The sequence below is a fragment of the Lissotriton vulgaris genome, chromosome 1_1, assembly GCF_964263255.1.
Source record: "Lissotriton vulgaris chromosome 1_1, aLisVul1.2, whole genome shotgun sequence".
In the NCBI taxonomy this organism is placed as follows: Eukaryota; Metazoa; Chordata; class Amphibia; order Caudata; family Salamandridae; genus Lissotriton; species Lissotriton vulgaris.
Window position 1 is genome coordinate 1,409,203,297 of NC_141685.1, and position 19,979 is coordinate 1,409,223,275.

General features: G+C 44.1%; 1 protein-coding gene across 3 annotated transcripts in view; it reads left to right on the plus strand.

Moving 5' to 3' along the window:
* The window catches only part of DUS4L (dihydrouridine synthase 4 like), a 155,604-nt gene that overhangs the window by 40,826 nt on the left and 94,799 nt on the right, over positions 1 to 19,979 (plus strand). For all 3 annotated transcript variants that reach the window (XM_086967176.1, XM_086967182.1, XM_086967175.1), the window contains one exon: positions 18,534 to 18,655. In XM_086967176.1, coding sequence (XP_086823302.1) covers positions 18,534 to 18,655 — 122 coding nt within the window. The remainder of the gene's footprint in view (positions 1 to 18,533; positions 18,656 to 19,979) is intronic.

Here is a 19,979-nt window from a genome sequence, read left to right on the forward strand (position 1 = left end):
ACCGCTTTATATGTATCGCACCTAACCTGACGGGAGGTCTCGTCAGAATTTGACCAGAAGAAAGATTCAGTATCCCTTCTCAGGTCCTCTATTATCTGTGGGTTCATAAGCAAGGTCCTACAACTGACTGACTGACGGACTGAGCCCGCAAACCCTATATCTCCATCCCCAACATCACTGCTGAATGGTCCGAAAAATGAGCTGGGAGGTGTTCCACCTTTTTACATTTGCACCTAGTGTTTATCAATTAGAAAATAGTCAATCCTTGAAGAATGACCTAATTTTTTATTCTTAAAGGTGAACATTTGGGATTTCTGGCCTTTTCTTGCCATATGTCAGCTAGACCTAGATCTTCTTGATATAACTTCAGCCAACTCCCCATTTTAGGTAACGTAGAGGTTTTCCTTCGTGGGTACCTATCTTTCTTGGGATAAATTAGTAGATTAAAGTCACCCCCAAAATAATTTGATCAGGGGCATCCAAAAGATGTGAATATAAGGCCTGCATTGCCGTAAGGTTGTCTATGTTAGGACTGTAGTATCCTGCCATTGCCAATACTCTATCATTCATTTGTATGCTTGCTAAAGCCCACCTCCCCTTTATGTCTGTCTTAGATGACTCTATTGTCACTTTTGCTGATCTTTTAAAGAGAATAATCACCCCCTTAACACAACGTGTCTGGTCGGTGCATATGTAAGACTCCACCCAGCCATGATTTTTCAAAATGTCACCCCATTCTGCCTTTAAGAGATACGTCTGTTGAAGAATTACTATATCGCCCTTTATGCATCTCAAATATTCTAGTATTCTTTGTCTTCTGGCTCTGAACCGCAGACCGTGTGAGAATATTAACTCCCATGTTTTATGCTATGTTTTTTCTTTTTATCCATATCTTGCGCAAATCGTACCAACCTTTTTTTTGTTTTTTTCCCCAAATGCTCCAACACCCTTAGTGCACTTTATTTTACGTGATTTGTTTACCCCCCTCTTCCCTCCTCTGCCCACCCAAGGAGAACCCTCCCGTTTTCCATTTGGCGAGTCAGTCACGCCAATTTGAGAACCCTACTCCATAGGCATTTTTATACTTGTTGTGCCTTGATCCTACTTATTAAGGACTCTACCTCTTTAGTATCCCTCAAGTTAAGCATCAGATTATTCCACATTATTCTCAGCGATGTCAGACATTGCATTTGTACTGAGGCTCCCAGGGATTTCAACTCCTGCATATATTGACCAAGTTCCCATTGTCGGTCCTGGGTCGCCTTCGATATATCTGATCTTATTCGAAAAGACCAATCATTCTTTTTATAGGATCCTGCTCTTATTTCCTCACCCAGTATTTTTTCCTTAAGTGTGTAAGTTCGAAAATTAATTAGAATCTTCCTCAGGTTCTTTCTATTCCTGCTTTTCCCAAATGGGTCCCTATGTACCCTTTGGATGTCCTCATAAAGAGCCTTAGTTTTGCTCCAGGGGAAGAATTATTTCAATAGGTCAACCACAAAATGTTATGTCTTCCCCCTCTAGACCCTCTGGGACATTTAAGAGTCTCAGATTGTTACGTCTGGAATGATTTTCTAAAGTCCCCATTTTCCCTCTTAACTCTTTCTCATTTGCCTTCAGGACCCTTATCTCCTCTTTGTTAGCCTCCACACTCTTCCCCATCTCTTCAGCCGAGGCCTCCACTGTATTGATTCTCTCCATAATCGTATTGATCTTTGTTTCTAGGACGTCGCACACCCCCTGTATTCGGAGCTGGTTTTTCTTGGAAGTGGCAAAGTTTGCTCTCATCTCTGAGAACAGTATCCCAATTAAGCTGGACGTCAACGCCCAAACAAAGGTCCTGAAAACAGGTCTGAAAAAACCTCCTTGAGTCGCCGAGTGAAACGGCACCTCTATCACCTCACCAGCGCGAAAGGACCCGCCACGGACATCACAGGCATCGGGAGACAAAAGTAGAAGAATACACGTCTGTTACAAATTTGTGTATTTTATTGTATTATTATTTGACTGTGCTCTTTCATGGATATGTTTTTATCTGAATAAAATATCTATGATGATGATGATGAATATTGGTGATGTTTCCACTTCTAATGAAGAAAGTGTACCTTCTGTGGAAAGGAACAACGAACAGGAGTGTGATACAGGCAGGTTTGGTAGAGTTCTGAGGAAACTTGCTAAGCTGAATGATTATATTTGTGGGTGAATAACTTTCACTGTATTATGGAAAGTTGTTTATACATTGTAATATGGTATTTTACATTTGTCTTGGGATTTTTTGTTGTTGGTTTTTTTGTTTTTGTAAAAAGGGAAAATGTGTTTTTATGTTACCGTGGGAGGTTTGGAATGTAATAAGTCATGAGATGGAATGTTCCGTGGTTCTAAGAATAGGGGGTGGAGACATTACAGGGAGCTGAGAGGATTGTACAATAAAGTATACGTGAGCTAAACCGGAACAGATTTTTTTTACATTCATTTATATTAACCTCTCACTATTAACTTCCACATTTCTGTTGCAGTTTTCCTAGTGACCACTAGGTGGCACAGAAACGCAGTAAACTGCTGTTTGAACGCGGTTCTGTTTTCTTAGATGCAATGGTCAGGGACAGGACAAGTGACACATCTAATGACGATGATACCAAAAAGGCCCTGTGGTAGAAAGGGGGAAAGTAATAATTAGAAGCAAGGCCACTGATACTGACAGAAATCCTCCCAATACTGAGCAGTGGATTGGCTCTGTGATTTATACACGAGGCTGTCTCTGGACAGACAGATGTAGCTATCTGTGTCAAGACAGCAAAGGAGGGTCAGCTGACCAGAGAGCTGCTCCCAGCACTGTTGAAGAGGAAATGAATGCCGATCACTGTATGCTTAATTCTAACACAAGCAATATGATAGAGTACTGGCTTATCTGTTTTAACTTGGTGGGGGCTGCAAAAATTAGACTGAAGCAATTCAGGGTTCAAGTTGACGTGATTCAAAGTCAAAGGATGTCTTCGTACAGCATATTTGGGTAATGAACTGCAAAGTTTAGTTTTCGTGACAGATGTGCTCCATGGCAGCCAGATGATGGTGCTTGTTGAAAAGGCTGTATTTTTATTACAGTTTGCTGGACTGTGCTGCTCAGCCGTGGTAACTCTGGTCCATAGCTGCTGGACGGTTATTTTTAAATAAAATTTGAAATACAAGAGCGAATTGCGCAATCTTGCTCTTTTAGAATGTACCGCCATTTAGATGATTGTTGTGTTGTACTGCACGGGTCAGCGCGAGTACATGCTGAGTGCGAGGCTCCGCTCGTGCATTTCTCTGCATGGACTCGCGCCGACTCGTGCTATTGTTTTTATTTCAATCTGGTCTCGAGTGATATTGTTATTCAATTGTGCATCGCTCGAGACATCCTCAGTGTGTTGTTAATGTACTGTTGGCTCTAACTGTGTTGAGCGTCAGTTACCGTCTATCTTCCTGGACACTGGATGTGTATGCAGGCGGTGCTTCATTTGTACCAATAAACTCCTGTTAACTTCATTTATTTGTTGGTATTTACTCAACAATTCTGGCGACGAGGGACGGAGCATTGAACCTTTCCTGAAAGAAGCACTTCCTGCCCGAATTTATACTTATTTACGTATTTTTTTGGAAGTCTAATACACATCGAAAACGTTTTCATTTAAGCTTGTACCTTCAGTTAAGCGATCACCAGCCATTTGAAGAACTGAATTTCCGGCCGAAGAGCGAAGGATTTATTTCATCTGCGTGTGGATGTGCGCGTCTTTGTTTATTCATCGCATTTGTGAATCCTTTCTCCACACGCATTGGTTGATAACAAAGCGGAAGCTATTGCTGCATTTCACACGAAAGCTGAGACGCCGCTTTTCATTGGTTTCCTTGTTTTTGATGAAACTGACAAGGTGACTTCGTTTTTTTTTCTCCTCTTCGTTTAAAAAAAGGAGATCTATTCAAAATAAACGGAGTGAAAGCTTGGAAGGCTGCCAAAAAAACGGATGGTGATTTGAAGTACAAGAAAACCTTTGAAAATCTTCAATTGAACACAGGAAAATTATTCTGATTTTCCAGGATTCGTTTGACTATTTTTTTTCTTCGACATTCAAGTACTTTATTTATTTTATTCTTTTACTAAGACTAATTACTTGCTTTGTTTTACTAGCTAATAATATTCAGTGTAACCTATCATTTGCTTATTTTTATCACTATGTGTGCTCAAGGTTATACTCTTTCTCCTCCACAAAGTTATTGGTCAGCTGGTAGTTCTCCTTGTATGCCTTGGATTGAATGGAAAGCTTACTTCTTAAATTATATTGAGACTTTGGATGCAAATGGTAAAATGAAAGCCCCAGAAAAAAGGGTATTTTTTTACACTGTTTGGGACCTGAAGGATTAAAAGCCTTCAATCAACTCCCTACTTCACAAGCAAGTGGTGACATGAATGTATTTGACAAGGCTGTATATGATTTTGATAAGTATTGTTCCCCCAAAGTATGCATAGGAATTTCTAGGTTTAAGTTTTTCCAGAGAAAACAGTTATGTGAGGAAACTGTAGATAATTTTGTTTCATCTCTGAAAACTTTAGCTCTAGATTGTAAATTTGGAAATTTACAAGAAGACCTTATAAGAGATCAAGTGGTCATGCACTCCAAAAATGAGACCATACAGGAAAGACTTTGGATTAATGGTGATGAGAACTTAGATTTTGTATTGTCAATTGATAGAAAGGCTGAACTTTCTTGTAGAAGTGCATTACAGGTTAAAGGGAAGGATGCTTCAGTCAGTAAGAATGTTGTTGCCAAAATTAATCAAAAATATGATGGTAAAAATAGGGATACTTTCAAGAAGAAACAAGTATTTCTTTCCAAAGCAAATCCTGAAGCCTCAAGGAGTAATCTTAAATGTTTTAGATGCAACAGCAAATCACATTTGGCTAATGACAAAACTTGCCCTGGCTTAAAACAGAAATGTTCCAATTGTGGCTTAAAGGGACATTTCACTTCTGCCTGCAGAAGGGGTAATGTCAACCAAAAAGTCAAGTGCATTGAATTAAGTGAGAATAGTGATGAGGATGATTTCACAGATGACTCCAATGACCGCTCTTTTGTTTTGAATATAAAAGATTCTGTAGTTTTAAATGTGAATGACCATTCCATTAAGAAGAAGCCATTGTGTGATATGATTATTGGAGGGGTAAAGATCAACATGTATGCAGATTCTGGATCACCTTATTCCATAGTATGTGAATCTGTCGGGAAGAAATTGTTTGTACCAAGACTAGGCAATCATTTGGAAGAAAGTGATATTAATCCGGAAGGATATTCTGGGGGAAGGATAGATATTTTAGGATTCAGAACTTTAGTTTTCAGATTTAAAAACAGAAAGTGTATTGCGAAGTTGTATGTCTCAAAGAAGGGTCCTTCAGTCCTTAGCTGGTTTGATTTTGGTAAGCTTGACATTGTACTGGATCCTAATAGTCCTAATCCAGTGATGTTGATTGATGAGCAGAATGGTATCTCTTCATTGATGTTAAGAAAATTTCCAAATGTTTTTTCTAAAGGCATTGGAAAATTAACTAACTTTAAACATGAAATTCGTTTAAAAGAGAGTGCTTGTCCCAAAATACATAAAGCTCGAAATATCCCCTTTGCTGTCAGAGAAGAAGTTAAGAATGAATTAAATGCTTTAGTAGAAGGAGGTATAATAGATAGAATAGAGTCCTCTGAATGGGTTTCGCCCATAGTGGTTGCTAGACGAGCTAATGGCAAGGTGAGATTATGCATTGACCTTCGTCATCTTAATAATAATATTGTTGTAGACCAATTTCCCCTTCCTCGCATCTCTGAAATGTTGTCAGTAGTTGGGGGGTCAAATATTTTTTCAACAATCGATTTATCTGCTGCTTATCACCAGATAGAGTTGAATGAGAAGAGTAAGGACTTAACGGCATTTATTACACCATTTGGGTGTTTCAGATTCAACAGGATGCCTTTTGGCCTGGCGTCTGCGGCAGCAATTTTTCAGAGGGTCATGCAAGATATTTTAAAAGATTGTAAAAATGCCATTTGTTTTCAGGATGACATATTGGTCTTCAATGATGACAAAGACAAGCATATTATTGCTTTAGAGGAAGTTTTGAATGCACTTAATGTACATGGCCTCACCATTAAGCATGAGAAGTGCAAATTTGGTGTCCATTCTGTAAATTACTTAGGCCATGAATTATGTGCAGAGGGTGTCAAACCTAAACCTTCACTTTTGGAAGCTATCAAATCGGCTCCTCATCCTTTATCTAAGGACGATGTAAGGTCCTTTTTAGGGTTAGTTGAGTTCTACGCTAGATATGTGCCTGATTTTTCATGCAGAACTTATAATATCAGGCAGTTAATTAAGAATAGGGTTGTTTTTGAATGGACCAGTGAGTGTGAGAAGGAGTTCTGTGATGTGAAGAATGCTATCTGCTCAGCAAGTGCGCTATCTTGTTTTGACCCTTCTCTGGAAAACATTATTACTACTGATGCTAGCGCAAAAGGACTGGGTGCTGTGTTTACCCAAAAGAATAAGGAAGGAAAAGAAGTCATTATTGCGCATGCTTCAAGGGCCCTTACTCCTGCTGAGGAAAAGTATTCCACAATAGAAAGGGAAACTTTAGCATGCATTTGGGCTTTGGAACATTTCAGAGTGTTTGTCTGGGGTAAAGAATGTGTTCTAAGGAGTGATCACAAACCGTTAGTACGGCTGCTAACTACAGAAGGTATGTTAAGAGCTTCAGCCCGTATTGCACGCATGTCCATGCGTTTGCAGGATTTTATTTATAATATACAGTATTTACCGGGGAGAGAAAACGTTTCTGCTGATTTTCTATCTAGGATGCCTTTACCTATTCAAGAGGATGTACATAATGATTGGGACAATTTTCAGATTGCCATGATTCATGATGAGGGTCCCATTTCCATTGATCAGACCTTGTGGGAAGAGAAATTTGAGGATGATGAAATTTTAAAGAGTGTTGCCAGTTACATCATTGGTTCTTGGCCTGAAAAGAAGTCTTTGAGTTCAGAATTGAAAAGCTTCTGGGAAGTAAGGTCAGAACTTTCATGTTGTGAGAACATCATCAAAAGAGGTGAACGCATTGTGCCACCAGTGGGTGTGAGGAAAACTATAGTTCTGCAGGGTCATGAAGGTCATAGTGGCATGGTTAGAACCAAGCAACAAGTTAAACATTTATTCTGGTGGCCAGGGATGGATATGTTTATCGAACGATTGGTCAGAAATTGCGTGGTATGTGCCAACTCTGATAAGTCTTTAGTTACTTTGAAACCCAATATGGGTGCACATACTATTCCTAACAATCCTTGGGAAACCATTGCCATAGACATCATGGGTCCTATTGGCTGCGAGTCCAAGTATGTTATAGCAGCCATTGATATTTTTTCCAAATGGCCAATTATTAAAATTGTCCAGAAAATAGATACCGATTCGGTTCTATGTTTCCTAGATAAGGTTTTTATCGAAGAAGGTTTACCAGTGAGGATTATATCCGACAATGGTGTACAATTTATTTCCAAGAAGGCCAATGACTATTTTTCAAGGCTTGGGATTACCCACTCCACTACTTCTTTATATAATCCTAGTGGAAATGGGGTAATAGAGAGATTTAATAGGGTTCTCAAAGGAGCCATACAGATTACTGGTAACGATGATAAAAAATGGGAAGTAGAAATTTTTAAGAAGGTGTGGATGTACAGAACTACCACGAATTCAATGACTGGGTATTCCCCTTTTGAGATCATGAGAGGGAGAATCCCTAGGACCAAGGTGAATCCCTCGTGGTTGGTGAAATCCACTCCTTCTGATGTGGATCTGAGTGTAGTCAAGGAAAACCTTATTCACACTCATTGCTCAAACAAAAAGTACTTTGATGAGAAATGTGGTTCGAAAAGGGATCCTAGAGTGGAAGTTGGTATGATGGTAAAAGTCAAGAAACCATGGAAGGTCAAGAAAGGTGAGAGTTCATTTATGGGTCCTTTTGAAGTTTTAGAGGTTTTAAAAAACTCTGTGAGATTATCCAACAATAAAGTTTGGAATCTGAGTAGAATTGCTATCCTCAAAGCTGACAAGGATGTTTACTGTAATGAACCTGTTCCTGAACATCCTGATTTCTCCTTTTTGGATGAGGACTCCCATGTTACAGATGTTTTGCCTTGCTGCTCAAGTAGTGGTCTCACCAATCAGGATTCTACTCTCACTACGACTGCGTGTTCTGATAACAGTTCCACCAGTCAAAATGTTACTGTTTCCTTACCAAAAAGAGTCACTAAGAAACCAAAGTGGTTGTCTGATTTTGTTGCTTTCATTACGAGAAAAGTATAATGTACAGTGTTGTTTTTTTTTCATAAGGGGGGAAGGTGTGTTGTGTTGTACTGCACGGGTCAGCGCGAGTACATGCTGAGTGCGAGGCTCCGCTCGTGCATTTCTCTGCATGGACTCGCGCCGACTCGTGCTATTGTTTTTATTTCAATCTGGTCTCGAGTGATATTGTTATTCAATTGTGCATCGCTCGAGACATCCTCAGTGTGTTGTTAATGTACTGTTGGCTCTAACTGTGTTGAGCGTCAGTTACCGTCTATCTTCCTGGACACTGGATGTGTATGCAGGCGGTGCTTCATTTGTACCAATAAACTCCTGTTAACTTCATTTATTTGTTGGTATTTACTCAACAATGATGCGGTTTATTACCTCATTCGCCTTGGATTTTTATGTTCAGGCCAGCCTCCCAGATCCCAGTGCAAGTTCTTTTTCTCCAAAGAAAATACAATTTCGGCACCATTGGCTGAGCTGTGCGTGATGTTGAAGCCCAGGATTCCATGACCACTGCGCAGTATTCAACACAAGCACGGGGAACTGAGAGCACGTGGCTTCCGTGCCATCGCCCTGCGGTCTGCCATGATGGTCTGGGTCTCGCTGCTGCTTGTTCAGGCAGCGGGCAAAGCACCATCATCATTACCTGTGCTTTTTGCTCTCGACTCAAGTTCACTTGACATGGCTTCGAGCTTTCCTCGAGGAAGGCTGGAGTTAAGAAGAATGACTATGGTCTGTACTTTGCCACAGAGAGGATGCTGTTCTTTTTGAAGGCCAGCAGAATGGTGTTGGTTAACAATGCCTTTCCACCTTCCAGCTGCAAGTAACCGTTCCTGTGAGAGCTACTGTTGGGTGGCTAAAGATTTATTTGTGAACATTTTTTATTTTCATAGGAGGTCAGATTCTGTTTCTATTAGGACATTCATCAAATCACCTAGACTGTGCACACAGTAATCAAAGTGGGAATTCTAAGAGGCATTATTTACAGAAATGCTACTCACAAACATTGATTTCAACATATAGGTGATAATGCTAGTGGTGACGTGTTAAGTTTCATTCCCCTTCAGGGTTCAGGGTGTTCAGACATCAGCTCAGACGATGGGCTGTTTTGATATGTAGCTACTGTTTCGTGACTCCTGTATTTTTTGTATTCAATATGATGAATGAATTGTGTACTTTACGCAATAGACATGTTTCCTACCCAAATGTTTGTGCATGTTTGTAGTCTTTTTTTTGTGTGTGTTATCTGAAATATGTTCCTGTGCTTAGGTACTTTTTGAGGTCAAGCTTTTGTTACATTTCCACGTGGTGTGCAGTTCCTTGTTACTGGTAGTGGACTTTCGTTAGGGAAATAATACATTTCTGCTATTCTTGTTGGGGAGCCAGATGTGTTTTCATTAGGGAAAGGTGCGTCATGGTAGCCTCGGCAATGTAGCTCTCTAGAGAAAGGAAGTAATAATTGGTACTGTTGTTAGGGGAGATAATAGAACGCTATTCTTCCTGAAAAGTTTTCCTGCTAGTTTGCCCTCAATAGGAGAAGTATGTGTTCTCAATATTGTTGTTCTGCAGTTGGTTAAGTGTTACACTGGATTAGTTGCCCTGCTAGTATACTACCTGAGGGCAAGTAATAAGTACCGCTGTTGTTTAGGAGAGGTGTGTGTACCTACTATTGTTGTTAGGGGAGTGAGTCTCATTAGTGTGCTACTCTTAGGTGAAGGATTGGAACTTGCCAGTGTTTAGAGAAAGGGTATCTACTATGGTCTAGGGGAAAAAGTTTGTGGGGCTGGAAGGAGTGCCGGTCATTAGTTTGTATCAAATTGTTGATAGGACTCCTGGGTTTCTTTCTGAGTCACAGAAATTGCTGCCTTTTTTATTTAGGAATTGATGAGTCTCAGTGGTTGTATGGTAAGGATTAAGTGGATTTCCCTTGTGTGTTGTGTGTTTAGGCCATTGTTTTGAGAAATGTGCGGATGGTAATTAATAGTATTAGACTGATTGTTGTTTTTATATTTGAGGGTGTGGTATGTGTTGTTTCGCAATACAGTGCTTTGTTTCCTGTTTCCTGTACTCTATCGTCCTCTGTGAAGTACGAAGCTGTGCCCTTTACTGTGTTCTCTCTATCCCTGCTTAGTCACAGTGACCCACTTAAGGTTTTATGTGTTTCGTGTATTATTCAGAACAAAGTCATTTGCATTCTGATCTCAATGGGTATAGTATTTAGCCTTTGAAACGAAAACGTGCTGTTCCTGAAAAGTAGAGAGGGAGGTAAGGTCCTACCCGGAAGGTGGGGCAGTGCTCCTATAAAGCGTAAGGGGCCTCACACACCCGAGGGATGTCATGCTTCATCATCGGGCAGCTCCTCGTTGGGCCGGGGCTGCAATGCCCAACGGCCATTACTAGATCCTCTTCTTGAAATTTTGTTGGTGTTTAATCATGACATCAAACCAGCTAATTAAAGTTGGTTCCACTGGTTCCCATAGTTATGTTTAACTCACATCTTCCGCACTTCTCACCTTTTGTAAATACACCTCACAGACCACACACACCCGCTTCATCATCGGCCAGGATCACAGGTAAAAGATCTCTGGCAAAGAGCCCCCCTGCGGGGCCCATTGGGCATTGCGGTGCCGGCCTAACGAGGAGATGCCCAATGATAAAGCATGACATCCCTCGCGGTGTGTAAAGGTCCTTGCTCCTTATAGGAGCACTCCCTCCGGTGAGGACCCTCTCTCCTTTTTAGGAACAGCACGCCTCTTGGTTTCACAGTATATATCTTGAGGCACATGTGCTCTACCTTTTTTGGCCCCGGTCCCTCATTGTTTATTTGTTACATAGTTTCTAGTCATCATTGAGTCTGGTGGGGAATCTTAGATTATTTTCTTCATTAGCAACGTGTAATCATTGACTGCTACAGAAGCGTTGAGTTTCTGAGGTCTGTTGGTAGGGGAAACAGCGCTTACAAAGCTGACATTACGGGGTCGTGGCTAGCAGCCGAGCGAAATGGCTGCCTTGTTGAGGAGCTCCGGCGAGGGTACAGCCCTTCACACTAATCCGATCACTGATCCGTAACCTTATAACACTCCACGGGCCTGAGCGGGGGTCTGGGACAGGGCGGCATGCATCGGCGCAATCCCGGACTGAATCCGACACTGGGAATTGCCGGAAATCTTATGAGGCTCGAAGCGGCCTGCCAGCTGCACGAAGGCCGGGGTCTGGCGTACTCGGAGATCCGCGATTGAGGCGGAGGAGCGGCGGTAGAGACGAGCGTTGCCCCGTGGTGGAGGAAAAGATCCAGCGCCGCCGCACCCCACGACGCTCTTATTTACCCCCGGGGGGCCCTGAATTGAGCTACGGCGGCGAGCGCAATCACGGAAGAAGCAGCTCCCGGGCAGGGAAGACCGGAACCTGCATGAAGACAAGGTGCGTGGCGGCCACACCAAGAGTACCATACGGCCCCTCCCCCCCATCAGCTGCTGGCATGGGGAAACAGCGACAGGCCTATACTGCCTTACTCCCCCGATGTAATCGAACAGTGCCTATAACCACGTGAGGCCCGAGGTGGCCCACCAACCGCAAGGGGACCGGGGCCTGGCATACTCTATTATTGTAGAAGGGAAACGGCAGCTGAGACAAGTGGTATACCACGGGTAGAGGAAAGACCCAGAGCCAACGCGCCCCACAACGCTCTACCCAACCCCCCCCGAGAGCCCCGAACCATCCGAATGCGGCGAGCACAATTGCTAACAGACCTGCTCTCCAGCAGTGTGACCGGGAGCCTACACGCCGACGCAGGGAGCCGTGCCAAAGGTACTACATAGCGCCTCCCCCCAGTCGGATGCTGGTATAATGAGACTGTGGTAGACCTGCATTACAGTTTAACTATTGTGGGAGACCCCTTGCCCAGCCGGTGTGATACAGGGGATAGGAGTGAGTTTGATAACAGTAAATGTACGAGTGGCGACGCCTGCACAAAGACACCAAGGCGGGCTTCCACTTTCAGATTAGTGAACCACGGGACCACGCAACTTAGAGCTGCTATCCCGCCCTGCGACAGCGTCGTTACATTGATCTACGCCAGCCGTCCTGAAAAGATTGCACGCCGTGACAACATCCACGGATACGCGGCTCGTCGGAAAAAAAAGCCCTTCGCCACCGACGCCATGTCGGGCAGAGGCCCGCGTAATCAAAACACCCATGCCAAACTGGACAAGTATGCCTGTGACAAAGGCCCTCCGCCACGGTCAGAGAGGCGCACGTCCACGGATAAAGGTGCAGAGGGTGAGGGGTCAAAAAAAGTGACGTTAGAAGACATCATGGCGGCCCTCTCGAGCGTTCAGACCACAGTAGGGACGATCTCAACAGATGTCACACTACTCCGTGCGGACTTTCACAAAATGGCGGACCAAGTAAAAGAAGTGGAAATAGTAACCAAGTCTTTGGTGGCGTTAACCACAGAGATGCAGAAAGCTTTGTCCCGGCTGGAAGTGGAGAACAAACACTTGGCAGAGAAGCTCGACGACCAAGAAGGGCGCTCGCGCCGCAACAACGTACGTATTTTTGGCATACCAGAAAGCGAAGGTACCCAAGCCATGGACCTTTACGTTGAGGAGTTGATAAAAATGCAACTGCAGCCCAAAGGCCTCTCCAGTTTCTTCTCAGTGGAAAGAGCACATAGGGTCCCGGGCGGGAGGCCTAAACCGGGGGCACCTCCCAGGCCAGTACTTACCAGACTCTTTAACTTCCGCGACCGGGACGCCATTTTGCAAACAGCAAGAATCTCTCCGCCAATTAGGATCAACAACTTGTCGATTGCCTTCTTTCCGGATTACAAAGTGGCAGTCTCCCGCCGTAGGCGCAGCTTCCTGGAAGTGAAGAAAGCACTGAAAGTGCAGGAACTGCCCTATTCTATGCTGTTTCCAGCCCGTCTCAGAGTTGTGGCAGAGGGCAAAACATGGTTCTTTGAGACCCCGGAGGAGGCATATGACTGGCTGGAGGGCTGGAGGCGAGTTGATAGACCACGACGCAGAGCTAGGGGCCGTCCAAATCAAGAAGAGGAAGAAAACGCAAGTAACCGCACAATGCAAAGCCCGGACCCGACACACTCACCACGATCAGAAGTAGAAATGATCGATCAGGGATAACCCTCTGAGCCTGATTTGGCGGGGAGAACATTCCTATCCGGACAGAGTACCAGTCGTACCGGCCTTGGATGCCGGACTGAAGCGGGCCGTGGAGGGGAGGAAGTACTAAGGCCTTCACTGGACTCTTTACCCCCGTCAAGCAAGTACTATGGTTGGGTTTGGGACAAAGCACTCTGCTAATTTGGGGAGGTGGGCGGTTTTCAGCTCATTAAGCAGGGAGGCAGGGAGGGGAGGGGAGTTTCGAGGAGGGGAAGTTTTGATTTTGTTTAACATAATTCTAACTTGTAGAGGCAGTGATGATAGAGCAGGGGAATGTTTAACCAGAGGCTCAGTGCGGGAGCCGGCTAGGCTACACTACACCATATCCATTCACCACATCCATGGCATCGATTTCACAGCCTGACAGGGTCCTGAATGCACCCCTGGACGCCCCGACCGCCCCTCTAAAGTTTGTGACGTGGAATGTTCGAGGGCTGAGAGACAAAATAAAAAGAGGTCTGGTATTGCAGGCCCTGAAACGTCAGGGCCCCACCTTGGTGCTATTGCAGGAAACACACCTCGCAGGGACGACATGTAAGGCGCTGGACAGTTCGGGGTATAAAATGGCAGTGCATTCCGAGTTCACCTTGGGCTCAAGAGGGACAGGTATTTTGATAAAGAACAGTTCCTCCTTCATGGTCCTTCAAACTAAGACTGACGATCAGGGACGGTTTGCAGCACTACAGGGTCAGTGGGAAGGAAGACTCATTGTTGTAGTGTCAGTCTATATACCACCAGCACTTCATGCAATGGCACTCCCAGCACTTAGCGACTTTCTCCTGGCACTACCAGAGGGGGACCTTATATTTCGGGAAGACTTCAACGCAGTAATAGACACCACAGTAGACAAATACCCAGCTAGGCCTCTGACGGTGGGCACCTCTCGCCTCCAGGGCTTTGTGGAGGCGATGGGACTCATTGATGTTTAGAGACACACGCACTCGACGGCCTGCCAATACACATACCTCTCCACTGTACACAGCAGTTTATCCAGATTGGATTATTTCTTGACATTAGGTATTAACCTAGAATATGTGGAAGAGGTAGACCTCAAACCCCGTGGCATTTCGGACCACTCCCCAGTGACACTAACTTACTCCTAACGCCACAGATCTTGTCAGAGACTATACTCCATATACCCTGGCTATCTCGTGTCCCTGAGATTAAAAAAGAACTCCGCAAGGTCACAAACTATTTTTTTGCAGAGAATGCTGCGTCAGTGACGTTGCGCTCCACATTATGGGAGGCATACAAAACCATCCTTAGAGGACAGGCAATAGCGTCAATTACAGGGCACAAAAGGGCAAAACAGAGGGAATTGTCAGACTTAGAATTAGCACTACAGGACGCAGAAACAGACTACTCGGTAGACCCCACACCAGACAAGGCACACACTTTGCACCTTCAGCAGCAGCAATACAAAGATCACCTGCACGAGAGGGCGAGAATTAATCTGACTGCAACCAAACATAGAATATATGGCATAGGCGACAAGGCCCGGAAAATGTTAGCCTGGCTGGATAAACGAGATCGTGGTACCAGGGGTATACGCCATATACGGCAAGAGGGGGGACCAATCACGACAGACCCAGAATTAATTGTGAATACACTGGCAGACCACTTTCGAGTAGTCTATACTCCGATCTCAACTGTGGCAGAGGTTGTGGAATCCCTGCGATCGATTGAGATGCCGACGTTGACGCAGGAAGCTTCCTTAGACTTAGAAACGGCCCTGACAACCGAAGAGCTACAGTTAGCGATTTGATCGATACAGTCCGGCAAAGCACTGGGACCCAATGGGATTCCCATTAAATGGTATAAACAAACAGCAGAGACCGTGAGCCCGCCTCTGTTGGCAATGTATAACGAAAGTTTAGAGCAGGGCAAACTGCCGCTAGACCAGCGCATTGCAACAATAGTGGCAATCCCAAAACCTGGTAAAGACCCGTCTGAATGCACCTCCTACCGGCCGATATCCCTACTGAACGCAGAAGCTAAAATCTTAGCCAAACTGTTGGCGAGCAGGCTTATGGCACACCTGCCACATCTGATACACCCTGATCAATCGGGTTTCATGCCCAACAGGAACATGTCCCTCAATCTTAGACGACTACATGGAGCACTGGCGAAGACTCCCGCATTGCCGGAGCCGGCGGTGGTATTGTCACTGGACGCAAAAATGGCGTTTGATATGGTGGAATGGCGATACCTCTTCGGAGTCCTCCCACATCTGGGATTTGGTCCTAAATTTTGTGCTTGGGTGAGGCTCTTATACACAAGACCTTTAGCCAGAGTGACGGCTAATGGGCACTTATCGGGCGAAATACCATTAGCAAGAGGGACGCGCCAGGGCTGCCCATTATCGCCGCTCTTGTTTTCGCTTGTTCTAGAACCGTTGGCGACTCTGATCAGAACAGCCCCATTGCTGAATTGAATTAGGTGGAGAGAGGGATGGGAGGATCGTATCTCCCTGTACGCCGATGATATATTGGTGTACCTCACAGAACCAGACGACTCCATACCAGTGCTCCTTGCCATCTGTGATGCTTTTGGAGTGGTGTCAGGGTGTACCATAAATTGGTCCAAATCGACACTCTACATACTAAAGGGTCCTCCACCACAACTGCCGGTGACTTGCCCGTTGGTGACGGCTAACAGTTCCTTTAGATACTTGGGAATTCACATTACCCAGGATGAAGCAGAGTTCCATCTCAAGAATCTGGCGCCACCCCTGGAGCGCTTGAAGAGAGATGTGGTTCACTGGCGTCATTGCCCCTTACACTCCTCGGCAAGGCAGCACTATATAAAATGATGGCCCTACCCCGGTTTCTCTACGCACTCGATAACACACCATTTTTGGTCCCACCCCGATACTTCAAACAAATAGCTGAACAGGTGACAACACTTCTTTGGGGACACCGGCCTGCCCGTATAGCACAGACAAAGCTACATAAAAGCTGGTACGACGGCGGGATAGCGCTCCCCGATATGCAATTGTATTATTGGGCGGCGCACCTTAAGGTTGTTAACCAGTGGATCCATGCGCCCCAACATGACCCAGCGTATAAAGCAGATAGCGCAATTGGGAGACCATAACATACTAGCGGTCCTCTATAATAAAGGGTTAACGCTGAAACAAACGGGCCCCGCGCGTCACACGGCTGGATTATAGCACACAGCGCACACACGGTTGGGATGGAGAGGGGTTATAACCAAACTCACCCCACTCTGGGACACGAAAAAGCTGGGACAACTGCGAAATAGCAAAGGATTTACACAGTGGGACAATATAGGGATCTTCACGGTGGGAGACTTGTGGAACAGTGGCACAGTAATGCCATTTGCCCAACTCCAGCAGCAATATGAACTGGGCCCGACCGAGACCTACCGATACGTGCAAATTAGACACGCATTGTTGGCAGTGATTCCGCCAGATACTGAGGTTCCCGAGGCATCCCCACTGAAAGACCTACTACTGACTGATTACATGCAGAAAAAAGCCACATCTCTCACCTATAGGAAATTGATCAATAATCTGCCAGACCCGACGGTCTCTTTACGGGACAAGTGGGCTGCAAACTTGGGGGCCATAGAGGACTCAGAATGGCAGGAAGCCCTGGCGTCGCCCGGGGAGGTGGGAATCCCCGCACGTCTCCGACTTATACAGCTGAAGATCTTACATCTAATTTACTATACCAGACTCCTCATGCATAAACTACACAGGGCACAAAACCCATACTGCCTTAGAAGGTGCGGAGAGAAGGGTTCATTCATACATACCATATGGGAGTGTGCAGCATTGGCAGAATATTGGCGGCAAGTAATGCGAACAATATCACAAGTCATGGAAGTGTTCCTGCTGCCAGAACCGCGTAGGTGCCTACTTAACATATGGGAACCTAACGATCTCTCGCGTCACGGTCAGATGTGGGTCACACTGGGGCTAATGGTGGCAAAAAGGAACATTGCACAGAAATGGGGCGCGCTGGAGCTGCCCTCCTTGACAGCATGGTGTCGAGATATGGATCTGACTATGGTCGCAGAACGCACAGTATATGCCAGTCTGGGTAGCCCCCGTAAATGGACAAAAAGTTTGACAACCTGTAATACATACCGAGGGGACATTTGTGATCCATTGCCGGAACCTGATAGGGATAGCTCGGATGAAGATTAGAAATAGGGTGGGGGGTCTGAAGGGGATAGAATCTTTGAAAAGATTGTCACATCTTTATATAATGTATTGGTGTTTTGAAAGGAACATGGATATGGACTCACATACTCTGAATTTACTATATGAATCTCTGTATACTGTCATCATTGTCGATTTGTTGATAATGTTAATAAAAACATTAAAAAATGTTTTTTTTTAAAAGCTGACATTAACACGCAGGTACAAAACAATGCTGTCGTTGCAACACGCGTGCCTTTACATCACAAGATGTTTCAACAACATTGCGCTAGGTGGCGTGCAAAACCAGGAAATGTGTTGGATTTGAAATCAACACATTCCCTTCTATTGCGCTAACTGGAGTAGGAATAGTAAGTTATACGATTCCTAAGTCCAGCGCGCCACCTAGCGCAAGTCGTTGAAATGACTTGCGATGTAATGCCATGCGTGATTACGCAGTTGTTGTAACGACCGCGTTGTTACCTTCCGCGTGGTAAAAGCAAGTGTTGTAAAGTGCTACATTCATTGGTAGGATGGTACATGTATTGCATGTATACTAGCTAGAGAGAGACTGTCTGAAGATGTGGAAGGTAAATTATCCGATGGACAATGGTCTCCAGTCTGCTTTTACACTCTCTTGGCTTCTTTTAATGTTGGATAGTCCTTTATTCATTGCAAGGTAATGAAAATAAGTTACATTGCATAAAACATAATAAAGTAAAAATGGATCTTATATGGCCACGTTGTCTAGACACAGTTGCTAAAATCACTTGCATAATAGAAATAATTGTGGTAATGAACTCATTCTAGGATTTTACTTCCAGGTTAGCTTTCAGAACCTTGGTGAGAAAGTACCATTGTGATCTCTGCTACACTCCGATGATTGTTGCGTCTGATTTTGTGAAGTCTGTGAAAGCAAGAGACAGTGAATTTACAACAAATCAAGGTATGTGTTTATTTTTATTTAATTTGGGTTGACCCAGTAACTTTAAAAAGCAAATGATTTACATGACAAACCGGATTTGGAACATTTCGTTTAATATGAGTTTTTCTAAAAGTAATTCTTTTCTGCTGTCTCTTTCCAATTCTGTGTTGCCTTGTTGGAGCTTTTATGGGAACAAAACAGGCTAACTTAATACTTGCTTCTAGATTTGTATGATACTTAAACCAAACCATTTCAGAGGTTAATTTGTAGTTGCCTTCTGTAAAGTAGAGAACGAAGCAGAAGTCCTTCAAGTTGTTTATTGTAGAAAAGTAAGGAAAGAACAAGTGGTGCCAGGAAGCACAACTCGACAGGAAAGCAGCCAGACTCTAACTGACTTACTCATAAGAACATTCATGAAGTTACAATCATACATTCTAGAGGCTCGCTCCAACACGAGCCTTAAAGCAACATACCAAAGATAAAATACAACATAACACACACCCCCCCCCCTTACAAAGAAACAGAATGAAAAAACAGTTAGGATACAGAAAAAAGAAAAAATGGAGGAGGTAAAAATGATAAAAAAAAAAAAAAACTTAAGGTAGCCTACCTGACATAGTCTTTAAGCCAACAAGGCAAAACCCTTTTCGTTTTTGAGCCTCCAGCACCAGTCAAACAAGGGTCTGAATTTTCGGCAATGCCAGTGGAACAAGAATCCCCGTTTCCATCCTTGTTGCCTACATCACCTTGACCTGGCAAGGATCCATCGACCTGACAGTCCCTAACAGGATCACAGACCACCCCTTCTCCTTCCCTTGATTGAGGAAACAAACTACCTGGAGCTAACTGAGACTGTAACTCACTGATTTCAAAGTAGTCTTCAACCCAATCAAAATCACCTGATTTCTTACACACAACTTGCTCCTCCTCATGATTTTGACAAACGTCAAGGGCAACATCCTTAAGGTTCCAAACTTTACCATCACTAAGTCTAACTGAGTCCTTAAAAACATCAACAACTCTTTTTGGCGAATCAAATTTATTTTCACCCTTCAGAACCTTGTAAGGTTTCCTGATCCATATTATTATATATATATTATTATATATATATTATTATTGTCCATATTATGCTCCTTAGACCATTCCCCTCTGCTGATAGCAGGAATCCCAGAATCTTGTACAAAAGCTACGCTAAAATTCCCCCAAGGGTCATCAACACATTCTTCTAACGGTGCAGGCAGTCTAGACAAGCGATCCGCCACTACATTATCCTTCCCTGGTACATAACTAATACACTATATGTATTCCTTCATACGCATTGAAATTCTTGCCAATCTAGCAGAAG